The sequence below is a fragment of the Osmerus eperlanus genome, chromosome 5 (assembly GCF_963692335.1).
Source record: "Osmerus eperlanus chromosome 5, fOsmEpe2.1, whole genome shotgun sequence".
Taxonomy (NCBI): domain Eukaryota; kingdom Metazoa; phylum Chordata; class Actinopteri; order Osmeriformes; family Osmeridae; genus Osmerus; species Osmerus eperlanus.
This window is the reverse complement of record NC_085022.1, coordinates 20,765,788-20,777,807: the sequence shown is the minus strand read 5'-3', so window position 1 is coordinate 20,777,807 and position 12,020 is coordinate 20,765,788. Positions and strand designations below refer to the sequence as shown.

The window sequence follows — 12,020 nt, the reverse complement described above, 5'->3', positions numbered from 1 at the left end:
ACAGACAGAGAGACAGACAGAGAGACAGACAGAGAGACAGAAAGAGAGACAGAAAGAGGAGAAGAGGGGGAAGGAAGAGAGAGAGGTTCGGGAGGAGGAGAGAAGAGGGGAAAATAATGCATTCCCCCGGCTGCCTTCTTCTGAGTCACTAGCTTCTGACAGAGCCTCATACACATGAACATCTGTGTGTGTGTTCAGTCTCTCTCTCTCCCCCTCCCCCTCGTTTTCTACCCCCTCTCTCACTATCTCTCTGTTTCCCTCCCTCCCTCCTGTCTTTCTCAGTGGTCAGTAAGACAGCAGAGTAGATGACAGTTAGGGGAATTGAACAGATAACAAAGCAGTATGGCTCCCCATCACCTCCCTCCTCCTGGTCGCCTGTCCTTCCTGACTCCCCAGTGCTTCGTGCCAGCTCTGTCAGTGTGGGGGAACGGTGAGGGGACCTGGGTTTCACTGGGACTATTCTAATCTCTGTCTCTCTGTCTGTCTTTCTGTTCATTTTAACCTTTCCCTAGCCGTGGACGACGGAACTCTCACGCCAGACACCAGGTAGAGTCTGTCCTACCTACCTCACTTCCTCCTGAATGCCTTTTCCCTGCCCCTAAAATTACTGCTACTTCCTGTTTCCGGTGACCTTTTTTTTTTTTTTTATCCTGTGTGTTTCTGTATCGACTGTAGGTTTACTGAGACAGACTTCATGCGGCTGTAGAGTTAAAAATAACTGCAATACCCTGCACGTAAAGTCAAGTCACCAGCTGTGACTCGAATCTGGTGTAGATCACTGTGTGAAAATGATAAAGAATAATTTACAACTAAACAGGCAGGTGCTTGATTCACCGAGTTGATCAGACGTGATTGCATCACACAACCCAGCAGAGAGAGACGTGCCTTCCATCTCATTGCTGCCTCGTGTTTCTTGGTCTGGGTTGCCGTGTTGGTGATGTGTATATTCCCTGGCATGGTTGCTGTGATGGGATGTGTATATTCCCTGGCATGGTTGCTGTGTTTGGGATGTGTATATTCCCTGGGGTGTGTAAACAGACCCCTGCTCTATTAAAAGCCTCAGTGTACCAGCTCTCTGGGATGGTCATTCTGAGAGAGGAACAGCAGCTGGTCTCTCGGCCAGACATGCCACCATAGAGAGCTGCTCTCGAGAAAACAACTCACCAGGCTGACCACAGTGGCGCTGATCAGCACTGGAGCGCTCGATCTGCAGAGGAACGTTCTCCTGACAGCCGTCTCCTGTGTCCTCCTTCTGAACACACTCTCAGCTCTCTGCACAGAGAGCACAACATCACACGTGGTCTTGTTACTTAGCTGCCAGTGTGTGCTTTAGTGTTGACACAGTGAAGGGGGTTTTCGGTGTCGCTGGAGCCCAGCGCTGGCCCTCTGGAGCCCCCCAGAGCGGGCCCTCTGGAGCCCCCCAGAGCGGGCCCTCTGGAGCCCCCCAGAGCGGGCCCTCTGGAGCCCCCCAGAGCGGGCCCTCTGGAGCCCCCCAGAGCGGGCCCTCTGGAGCCCCCCAGAGCGGGCCCTCTGGAGCCCCCCAGAGCGGGCCCTCTGGAGCCCCCCAGCGCTGGCCCTCTGGAGCCCCCCAGCGCTGGCCCTCTGGAGCCCCCCAGAGCGGGCCCTCTGGAGCCCCCCAGAGCGGGCCCTCCGGCCCCCGCTACTCCCTGGCTTGAGGTGTGGGCCGTAGCTCCTCTGTGGAGGGACTGACTGGTCTCTCCATGGTTCCATCCAGGTGTGAGGGACCGGGGCCAGCTGAAGTCTGTCTCTGTGAACCTGCAGTAACACACTGTGTCTTTCCAACTAACTCACTGTGCTTGCCAGCTGATGCTTGGTGACTTGAATGGGCTTGTGTAGTTAACACATCGGTTATTAAAATGTAGGATGTTCAAATGTTTACTAAGTTCTTTGTTCTCCCTGTGAAGGACTCTGGTCAGGCTATCCCGCGTGTGGTAGAGAGCTGTATTCGATTCATCAACCTGTATGGTAAGTTGGCCACAATAAGATATATTTACAATGAAAGGTACTTTACATACTTGACATGAATACCTTAAACTTCACGTGAACAATTTACTCTGTATTTTAACGGTGTCTTTTGCTTAACGTGAGAAGCTGTGGTCATATGAAATTGGCTTGAGCCGTAGAAATATCTTGGTTTCCTCCAAACATTGTCAGTAATTAAATGCAAGCTGCTTAATATTCTAACCCATCCAAGTTTGTCTGGCTGAGGGTGACATTCCAGTCAGTTGGAACGATAATTGTTTTGGTGTGTCCATCTTTCCATGTCCAGTGTGGAAATTAGTTCCATTTTAGTCACAGTCATGGGAAGGAACAGACCGGGGGAAGGGCAAGTGGGCTCACAGACAGACAGATATGCAGGCAGACAGGCAAGCAGACAGACAAGACAGATATGCAGGCAAGCAGAAAGACAGACAGATATGCAGGCAGACAGGCAAGCAGAAAGACAGACAGATATGCAGGCAGACAGGCAAGCAGACAGACAGATATGCAGGCAGACAGGCAAGCAGACAGACAGGCAAGCAGACAGACAGGCAAGCAGACAGACAGACAGATATGCAGGCAGACAGGCAAGCAGACATACAGATATACAGGCAGACAGGAAAGCAGAAAGACAGACAGATATGCAGGCAGACAGGCAAGCAGACAGACAGATATACAGGCAGACAGGAACGCAGAAAGACAGACAGATATGCAGGCAGACAGGCAAGCAGACAGACAGATATACAGGCAGACAGGAAAGCAGAAAAACAGACAGATATGCAGGCAGACAGGCAAGCAGACAGACAGATATGCAGGCAGACAGGCAAGCAGATAGACCATTCCAGATGCATCTCGTCCTCATGTGAGAAACTCATTAGTAAATCCGTCACATGACACAGTTTGAGGTGAGACCGTGACGGGGACAGGCCAGACTAATTAAACTCTGTCCCGACCCCCTTCCTCATGACATGCTAATCCTGCTAGGAGAACGTGCCACTCAGGTCTGCCTGGGGAGCCTCGTTAGGCTCCTTAATGAGAACAGTGAAGGGAGGAAGGAAGGAGCAGAACAACCTGGCTGAATCTGGACCGGCAGAACTGCCTGGTTAGACCTGGTACTGGGCTGTCAGAATGGACTGCTTATGCCTCTGTGTGTGATCGCTCTCTCTCTCCCCCCCTCTCTCTCCCCCCTCTCCTCCCTCTCTCTCCCTCTTCTCTCTGCTCTCTCTCCTCTCTCTCCTCCCTCTCCTCTCTCTCCCCCCTCCCTCTCCTCTGCAGGACTTCAGCACCAGGGCATATTCCGTGTGTCTGGCTCTCAGCTCGAGGTCAATGACATCAAGAACTCCTTTGAGAGAGGTACGCTATGATGTCACACTTTCAGTCAACAACCCTCTGTTGATAGTGGAACTAACTTATCACTTACTAAGGCTATAGAGTTCCAAAATGTACCTGAGCAACCTTTTGACTGGTCTCCTAGGTAACGACCCCCTGACAGACGAGGAGAACAACCATGACATCAACTCCGTGGCTGGCGTTCTCAAATTGTATTTCCGAGGTCTGGAGAACCCCCTGTTTCCCAAGGAGAGGTTCAATGACCTGCTCTCCTGCATCAGTACGTAACCCCCGCAACTCTCTCTCTCTCATTCACACACACACACACACACACATACACGAATACACACCATTACATACACAAATACACTTACAAAGAAATACAAACAGACACATAGACAAATACATACACTTGCACACACACAAACAAACACAGGGCCAAAGTTAAGCCAGACTCAACACCAGACCTAGCTATGCATCTGGAATGTGGTCCCCAGCGGTGTGTCCCTGTGTCCCTGCCTCTCTGTCCCTGCTTCTCTGTCCCTGCCTCTCTGTCCCTGCCTCTCTGTCACTGTCCCTGGGTGTGTGAACGTCACCGTGCGTCTGGGCCTCCTTCTGAGGAGGAGGTTGTTGTGAAGGGCAGAGCAGCACGACTGGTGGAATGTGCCGGCTGTGTCGACAGCAAGTCCTGCAGGACAGAGGAGGCCTCCCTGGCACAGGCCTGGGCCCTGTCCCCTCCCCAGAGAGCTGTGGGACTGATGACCTTATAAGATGGGGAGGGTGGGGGTGGGGGTGGGGGGCACTTAGTCACACGGACATAGTGTGGGCGGTGATGCCTTGAGGGCTTTGGCATGTGGCCTCATGGTGTGTGATATTGTGTGAGGATGATAGTGTGTGTGTGTGTGCGAGTGTCTGTGTGTCACTGTACATGCCGTACGTGGAGTCTGCAGGCGAGCACTCTTTAGTTTTACTGCAGAGCTACGTGAGTGATGGGGATTCCCTGTTTACATTCCCGGACACGCCCCAGAGTGCGGAACGGGCCCCATGCCCAGCCCAGAGCTGCCATGTTTAAAACCCTCCTCCTGCGCTACCAGACGCACAGGCCTCTCCCAGATGTCCTGCTCACTGGGAAGGTGCAGTCAGACAAATGGTCCCATTCACCCTGAATGTCTCTGTCTTTCTAGGTTCCACAGCAGGATGTGTAGAGAGTAGGGGGGCTCTGTGGGTGGCGGGGGTGGTCTCTAAACAGCAAAGCTGTGAAGCGTGCAGTGAGCACGTAGAAACCTAGTTAGGTACTCATGGAAGACGCATCAACATCTCCGGTATTCCCAGAAGCCCCAGTCCCAGATGGCTGGTGGAAGGGCGACAGGGCTATTTTTGGCAGCGGAGCCGAATGAAAGTGAGTTTAGATGAGAAGAGAAGCAGAGAGGATGGGGATGAAAGCATGTCAGGCTCGATGTGATGGTCTCTGATAGGAACCGCAGAGGAACGATTGAAAAGTTTTGTCTGCAGTAATTCAGAGGATTTTGTGGAGAGCACATATAGAAGTATGAGAGAGAAGAGAGAAATTGAATTAGAGACTGGAAAAAGTCAAACTATTGCCTATACATTGATAGTTATTTCAAGGCAGCGACATTTCCCACAGAACAGTTAGAACATGATTCTAGAGCACAGTAAATCGTGTGTGTGTGTGTGTGTGTGTGTTTGTGTGTGTGTGTTTGTGGGTGTGTCTAGACATGCATATACTGTAAATGGCCAGACTGTTATATACAGGGGGGAACCACTTTCATCAGGCCTCCAGGGAAATCTGTTCCCCCCGTGTTCTCAGTGTAAGAGACTGATGTAAAGATTAAACTTGCTATGCATAATGATCACAGTAACATACATCACCAGCATCACTGTATTGATTTATAAATGGCCATGCTGTAATATACAGGGGGGGACCACTTTCCTCAGGCCTCCAGGGAAATCTGTTCCCCCAGGAAAATCTGTTCTAGCCTGGCTCTGCCCTCCTACGTACTTCCGCTCAATTTTGATTTTGCTTCTGTACTAGGTCTGGGATTTCAATGCATCAGTCGGTTTTCAGAAACAACTTTTTTTGTAGGTCCAATCAGCGAACAGAGGGAGTGGCTGAGAACGATGACGTTGATGTCGTGCACTAGTTTGAGTTGTAGTTCAGTAATGGCGGCGGAGAAAGATGCGAGCTAAGCTATTCTGCGGTTGTGGCAACGCTGCCGAATATCCATAAGTTAAAGCCGGAGTAAGAACAATCCTTGCTGAGTTTTGCTGGTGGTCATGATGTTGTGGCCCTCCTCCCCACGGGGTTCAGGAAAAGTTTGATTTTCCAGCTACGGCAGCTATCTCCGTGGTGAAGGAGTTGGCTAAGGCGAACGCTAGCGATTGGTTATGGCAGATCAGAGTGGCTCTGTGCAGATCCAATAGTTTGAAACTTCAACAGAGTACCCGCCTTCAAGGAAGTTAACGCTTGTCAATGGAGCGATCCCAGACCCTCTGTACAAATGAAATGTACGAGGGTCTAAAGGCTAAAGGCTAAATCTGTTCCCCCCCAAAAAAATAAAAATATTTTCTACTAAAAGTTTTGAAATGTTGAAAAATAAATTATTTTCAAAAATAGGTCTGCATCATTGATGAGTACAGTACATTTTTCAACCTTCCCAAACTTTTTTGCCTGGCCTCAGGCCTCCAGGAAAATCTGTTCCCCCTGTGTTCTCAGTGTAAAAGACTGATGTATTGATAAAACTTGTAGGGAGTCAGGTGGCTGAGCGGTGAGGGAATCGGGCTAGTAATCCGAAGGTTGCCAGTTCGATTCCCGGTCATGCCAACTGACGTTGTGTCCTTGGACAAGGCACTTCACCCTACTTACTGTAAGTCACTCTGGATAAGAGCGTCTGCTAAATGACTAAATGTAAATGTTATACATAATGATCACTCTTTTCTATTGTCTCCATCTTTCTCTCCTCCCCCCTCCTCATGCCTCCTCCAGGGATAGAGAACCTGTATGAGCGCGCTCTGTACGTCCGGAAGATCCTACTGACCTCCCCCAGGTCCGTCCTGATCGTCATGCGATACCTCTTCTCCTTCCTCAACCAGTAAGACCCTCACACCACACCTGCCCCCTCACACCACACCTGCCCTCGCTCTCTCCTGACCCCCGCTCTCTCCTGCCCCCTGCTCTCTCCTCCCTTCCGGGTGGCTCAGGACCCCAGTTATGTGAGGGAGAAACAAGATGGAGGGCTTTTGTGATTAAATGTGTCTACTAAATTAATAGAATGGAATGTAAAACAGGGAGTGGGGAGCACTTCTGATTTATGCTTTTGGTAAATGGACTACAAAATAAAATCCCCCCCTCCCCACCCCAGCCTGTCCCAGTACAGTGACGAGAACATGATGGACCCCTACAACCTCGCCATCTGCTTCGGGCCGACCCTCATGCCCACCCCAGACATCCAGGACCAGGTGTCGTGCCAGGCGCACGTCAACGAGGTGGTGAAAACCATCATCATCCACCACGAGACCATCTTCCCCGACGCCAAGGAGCTGGACGGCCCCGTGTACGAGAAGTGCATGGCTGGGGGAGACTACTGGTGAGAGCCTGGGAACGTCTGTGAGCGTGTGGGTGGGGTGGGGTGGTGTTGGCTGGGTGGTGTAGGGGGATGAAGTCAGTGTGTGGGGTGGGGTTGGCTGGGTTGTGTAGGGGGATGAAGTCAGTGTGTGTGTAGGGGGGGGGGGGTCGGGTTGAAGTCTGGAGCGAGGTCTGCAGCTGTCTCTAATCTTGAATCAGTGAGAAGTGAACTCAGGTGGTGTGTGTGGGGAAGAGTGTGTGTGGTGAGGTGTTTGTGGGGTGAGGTGTGTGTGTGGTGAGGGCCCCTGACAGGGCCCCAGCACCTTCCAGCTCTCTGCTCCAACCAGACAGACCCACACAATCACTGTCATTACCAGAGCCATTACCCTCATCACACAACGAGACTGTCTCCTGGCAGCCTAACCATCATTAGGTGGAAATGCAGCTTTGAGCACAGCTGTAACTATCGCTCAACCAGCCCCAGTCCTCCTCCAGTCCCAGTCCTCCTCCAGCCCCAGTCTTCCTCCAGCCCCAGTCTTCCTCCAGCCCCAGTCCTCCTCCAGCCCCAGTCCTCCTCCAGTCCCAGTCCTCCTCCAGTCCCAGTCCTCCTCCAGTCCCAGTCCTCCTCCAGTCCCAGTCCTCCTCCAGCCCCAGTCTTCCTCCAGCCCCAGTCCTCCTCCAGCCCCAGTCCTCCTCCAGCCCCAGTCCTCCTCCAGCCCCAGTCCTCCTCCAGCCCCAGTCCTCCTCCAGCCCCACATCTGTGAGCAGGCCCGATCCTCTTCTCTCCTTAGCAAGAGAGAGAGCGCTGCCTGGGGATCACTGCTGCCCCCCCTCCCTGGAGGGGAGTTATCCTGGAAGGAGAATTAGCTTCCAGTCAGGGGTAATTGGAGGACATGTAAGGTTCGTTTCTGTCGGCCAGAATGTGGCATGCTGGCAGGACACCAGGTCTTGTGTCAGTCATGCAGTCTAATCACAGATAGTCAGCACGAGATAAGCGACCACAGGACCGATGGCATGATATGTCTCTATGGTGATGACCCCTAACCCCCCCCTCTTTGTCTGGTCTCTCCCCCACCACAGTGAGAGCCCCTACAGCGAGCACGGAGCCCTGGAGGAGGTGGACAACGAGGGGGGGGCCGACACACACACCAGCGAAGACGGTAAGTTGATGACATCACTTTTTCTCGTCAGTCAAGTCAGACTCACCGTGTTTAGAAACACTGCTGTGGCGATCTGGACCATGTGTGTTTCTGGACCGCGTGTGTTTCTGGGCTGTGTGAATCTGGTGTGCTGGCCCTGGTCGTGGAGGAGGGCAGAGGGACGCAGGGCGGGGCTCCTGGCTCCGCCCCCAGGGACTGTCATCCGTCACAGTTAATTTAAGACGAGCCCATGTAAACCTAATTCTCAACGGCTGTGGTGTTGAAATCGTCTCCTCTTGGGGAAGACTGTGTGTGTGTGTGTCCTTGTGGTCTGTTTAAGCCTGTGGCCAGTGTCCACATGTAGTATAGTCATTAACCCTGGGGGAAGTCACACACATGTACTAGGTCAGTGTCACTCATCTAGTGCTGTAGTCATGTTGCTATATTTGTGTTTGTCGTGACTGTGTTCTCTGTGGGGTGTGGGGCTCAGACAAGCTCAAGCAAACCTTTTTTTGCTGACAACTTCTTTTCCAAATATTTTTTAAACCTTTCAAAACTTTTTTTTTTAATTTATTTCAATTTTTTTGGGGTTGCTTTTTTTCTTTCCAACCTTTTGGAGCCTTTGTTTGTTTTTTTAACTTTTTTTTACATTTATTTTATTTTGTTTTCAACATTTTGGATCACTCTTTTTTCACACACAAAATGACACAAAAAGTGTAAAAGACTTCTGCTTTGCTGGAGCAATGGTATGGATGGTAACTTCGTAGACTAGCTTACGTTTGTTGTGCGTGATAGCCAGGAAATGAAAGAAGGCACACAATGACAATAAATAATATTGACCATGTCAGTTGTAAAGTGAAGTACTAATGTCCTGAAGTACATTAACAAAGTATTTGTACTTTGTATTGTCGGTTAACAGTTACACAATTAATTACAATCATCCCTAGTCCTGTTAGTTCATCCACATAGTCCTGGTTGATAGTGACCTCACTGGTCCTGCAGTCTCCTGTAAAAGCAGTGTCAGCTCCAGTGACATACTGGTCCTTTCCAGGCAGCTATTCCTCCCGGCCTGTCGATACATGGACGTGCCATCAACTGTCAGAGTGCCTGGGGGTCAGGGGTGAACTCACTGACTTATTGATTGAATTCTCTGTTGTTTCAATGTGAAGACATTTACATTTAGCAGACGCTCTTATCCAGAGCGACTTACAGTGAGTACAGGGACATTCCCCCCGAGGCAAGTAGTGCCTTGCCCAAGGACACAACGTCATTTGGCACAGCCAGGAATCGAACTGGCAACCTTATGATTACTGGCCCGATTCCCTCACCGCTCAGCCACCTGACTCCCGACCCTACCAGACCCTACCAGCTGCACTATATGTTGGGCTAGGCATGTTAGAGACTGGTGTGTTTATCCTGTATGGGTCATTACACTGTAACGCCATGTGTCTGTGCACAGCATGGACACACACACACACACGCAGTCTGCCAGATACACACATCATCGGGTATTGTGAACTGTAGCAGGTGTGGCGAGACACCGCTAAGCAGGACCTTAGATTAATGGTGCCTAGAGGGAGAGAGAGAGGGAGGGAGGGAGGGAGGGAGGGACCGAGGGAGGGAGGGAGGGACCGAGGGAGGGACCGAGGGAGGGAGGGCTATATTTCTTCTCCCGAGTTATCGATCGAGGCCATATCTCACTCGGGGCTAGTGGTCTCCATTGGCATGCAGGAGCATGGCGCCCGGGTGGCGGAACACCTGGGACCAGCCCCCCCTCCTCTGGTGTGGAACATGCCTCTCTCTGCACGGAGCCTGGGAGAGAGAGGGGCGCTGGAGCGGGTGCACACCAGCTCACACTGGGAAGCAGAACACATGAGGGTGGGAGGCGAGAGGGCGAGAGAGCGAGAGGTGGAAGGCGAGAGAGTCAGAGGGAGAAACGCGCGAGTCCCTGCTTCGCTGCCATCTCTATTACTGGGGCTCTTCGGGGATTGAACCAGAGCTCCTGTGATGAGACTATCATGGTGGCATGGAGAGGAGGGCGAGGGGGAGACTGGAGACAAGCACAAGGGCTATTTTTAGCCCGTTGAAGAGGAAAGCAAGCGTGACACTCGCGTGGTGATGCTGGAGCTCACCTGACCACGGAACACGCTAGGTTTAGCTAGCGGGGGGTTCGTCTGGGGGAAAGCCGTCCAGTGCTTCTCTGGGCCCTGGCCCCAGAGATAATCTATCCACTTGGTTCCATGTGCAGGCCTTTATAGATGTACTCCCTCTGTGATCTATTTATAACCCTGCCCTGGTCCCCTGCAGTGTGTGTGCGTGTGTGTTTGGTCAGCTAAACTGACTTGCTGTCGCTGTCTGTCCACCAGGACATGTCGATAGGTGGGAGTCTCATTCATTTGATGAAACTGTACAGCAAACCAAAAGGAATGGATGGCTGCATCAGTCAGTGTTCCTGTCTGGGCCTCTCTCACTTCAGTATATCACTTCAGCTGTATAGGCACGAATGTTCAGGTTTAACATGTTTCTGAAGCCTGAGACAGTGAAGCACATGCAGGTATCAACATACATCAGAGGATTTCAAATCATAAAACAATTATCCATGCTGTTTGAATGGCGCTATGGAACAGAATGTGTGTGTGTGTGTGTGTGTGTGTGTTAGAGAGTGTAAAGTGTGTGTGTGTCTCACCCTCTCCCTGTCTTTCTCTCTCTCTCTAAACATCTCTCCATCCACCTCCCCTTCCAGAGGCCGAGCCCATTGAGGCCATCGCCAAGTTCGACTACGTGGGTCGCTCAGCTAGGGAGTTGTCCTTCAAGAAGGGCGCGTCCCTGCTGCTGTACCAGCGCGCGTCGGAGGACTGGTGGGAAGGCCGGCACAACGGCCTGGACGGCCTGGTGCCTCATCAGTACATCGTGGTGCAGGACATGTGAGTAGAGGAGCAAACCCTGTGGGGGGCCTTCCTACTTCCTACACCCCTCTGAGCCACCCGCCACCCCCCCCCCCCCCCCGGGACCCTCCACCCTATCCCCTCTGTACCTCCCCCCTCCCTGGTCTGGCTGTCTGTCTGGCTGCTGCAGGTCAAGTGCAGCTGTCGTCTCCCTGGCTGGATGAATAATTCACAGCTGATGGCTGTTGTCTTAGCAAACGGGAGAGGGGTTTGGCAACAGGGTGTCCCTCTAGCCTGCCTTAGCCCAGCCTGACGCAGCCCCAGGGCCCTAGCCCCACAGGGGGGAGGGGGGGGGGGGGGGGGTCCAGTAATACGTCCAGAATGTGTCCCGGAGGGAGTGTCCTATCTGCACTGCTGGGCTGGAGCTCTGTCTGGTAGGCTGGACAGAGGACACCACTCAGCACATTCACAGACTGTGGATGACAAATAGGCTGTTTATAACCCCCTACAGATATGTCTGTGTGTGTGTGTGTGTGTGTGTAAGGTAGTCTGTGTTGTATCTCTCTGTACCCACCTTAGGATCAGGATTTGTCTCACTAAGGATTTGTGACTGTTGCCACCTGACACGTCAATGCTCAGTTACTCTGTCCTCTGTGGCTGGCTGGCTGGCTGGCTGGCTGGCTGGCTGGCTCCCCAACCTTGTCACACAGCTCCTCTTGCATGGTAATCAGGAGACTGAGGAGGGAGATGGGACCGCTGATCCCACAGGAAACTCTCCCTTCAAACGCCCAGTCAGACAGAAACCACTGACTGATTCTGTCTCTCTCTTTCCCTCTGCCTATGTGTGCATGTGTGTGTGTGTGCGCACACGGGCCACAGGGACGACAACTTCTCGGACACGCTGAGCCAGAAGGCGGGCAGCGAGGGCAGCAGCGGCCATGCGGCGGAGGACAGGTGTTCAGGGAGGGACCTGGGCTCGCCCACGGAGCCACGTGTCTCCCAGGCCTTCATAAGCAGGTGACGTCTTCAGCACGCCTACAGAGGGGGACCCTCCTCTACCCACACCCACCCTGGTCTCTGGGA

The 12,020-nt window shown here is 52.3% G+C and overlaps 1 protein-coding gene across 6 annotated transcripts in view; it reads left to right on the top strand.

Annotated features, from left to right (window-relative positions):
* The window catches only part of srgap1a (SLIT-ROBO Rho GTPase activating protein 1a), a 58,452-nt gene that overhangs the window by 40,271 nt on the left and 6,161 nt on the right, over positions 1–12,020 (top strand). For 3 of the 6 annotated variants that reach the window (XM_062462549.1, XM_062462548.1, XM_062462552.1), the window contains exons 13-20: positions 1,926–1,986; positions 3,277–3,354; positions 3,476–3,610; positions 6,335–6,440; positions 6,711–6,935; positions 7,994–8,073; positions 10,796–10,976; positions 11,817–11,954. In XM_062462549.1, the coding sequence (XP_062318533.1) occupies positions 1,926–1,986; positions 3,277–3,354; positions 3,476–3,610; positions 6,335–6,440; positions 6,711–6,935; positions 7,994–8,073; positions 10,796–10,976; positions 11,817–11,954 (1,004 nt within the window). Of the gene's footprint in view, positions 1–512; positions 1,360–1,925; positions 1,987–3,276; positions 3,355–3,475; positions 3,611–6,334; positions 6,441–6,710; positions 6,936–7,993; positions 8,074–10,795; positions 10,977–11,816; positions 11,955–12,020 lie in introns of those variants that run through there. The other 3 variants (XM_062462551.1, XM_062462550.1, XM_062462553.1) reach the window with 2 other exon arrangements.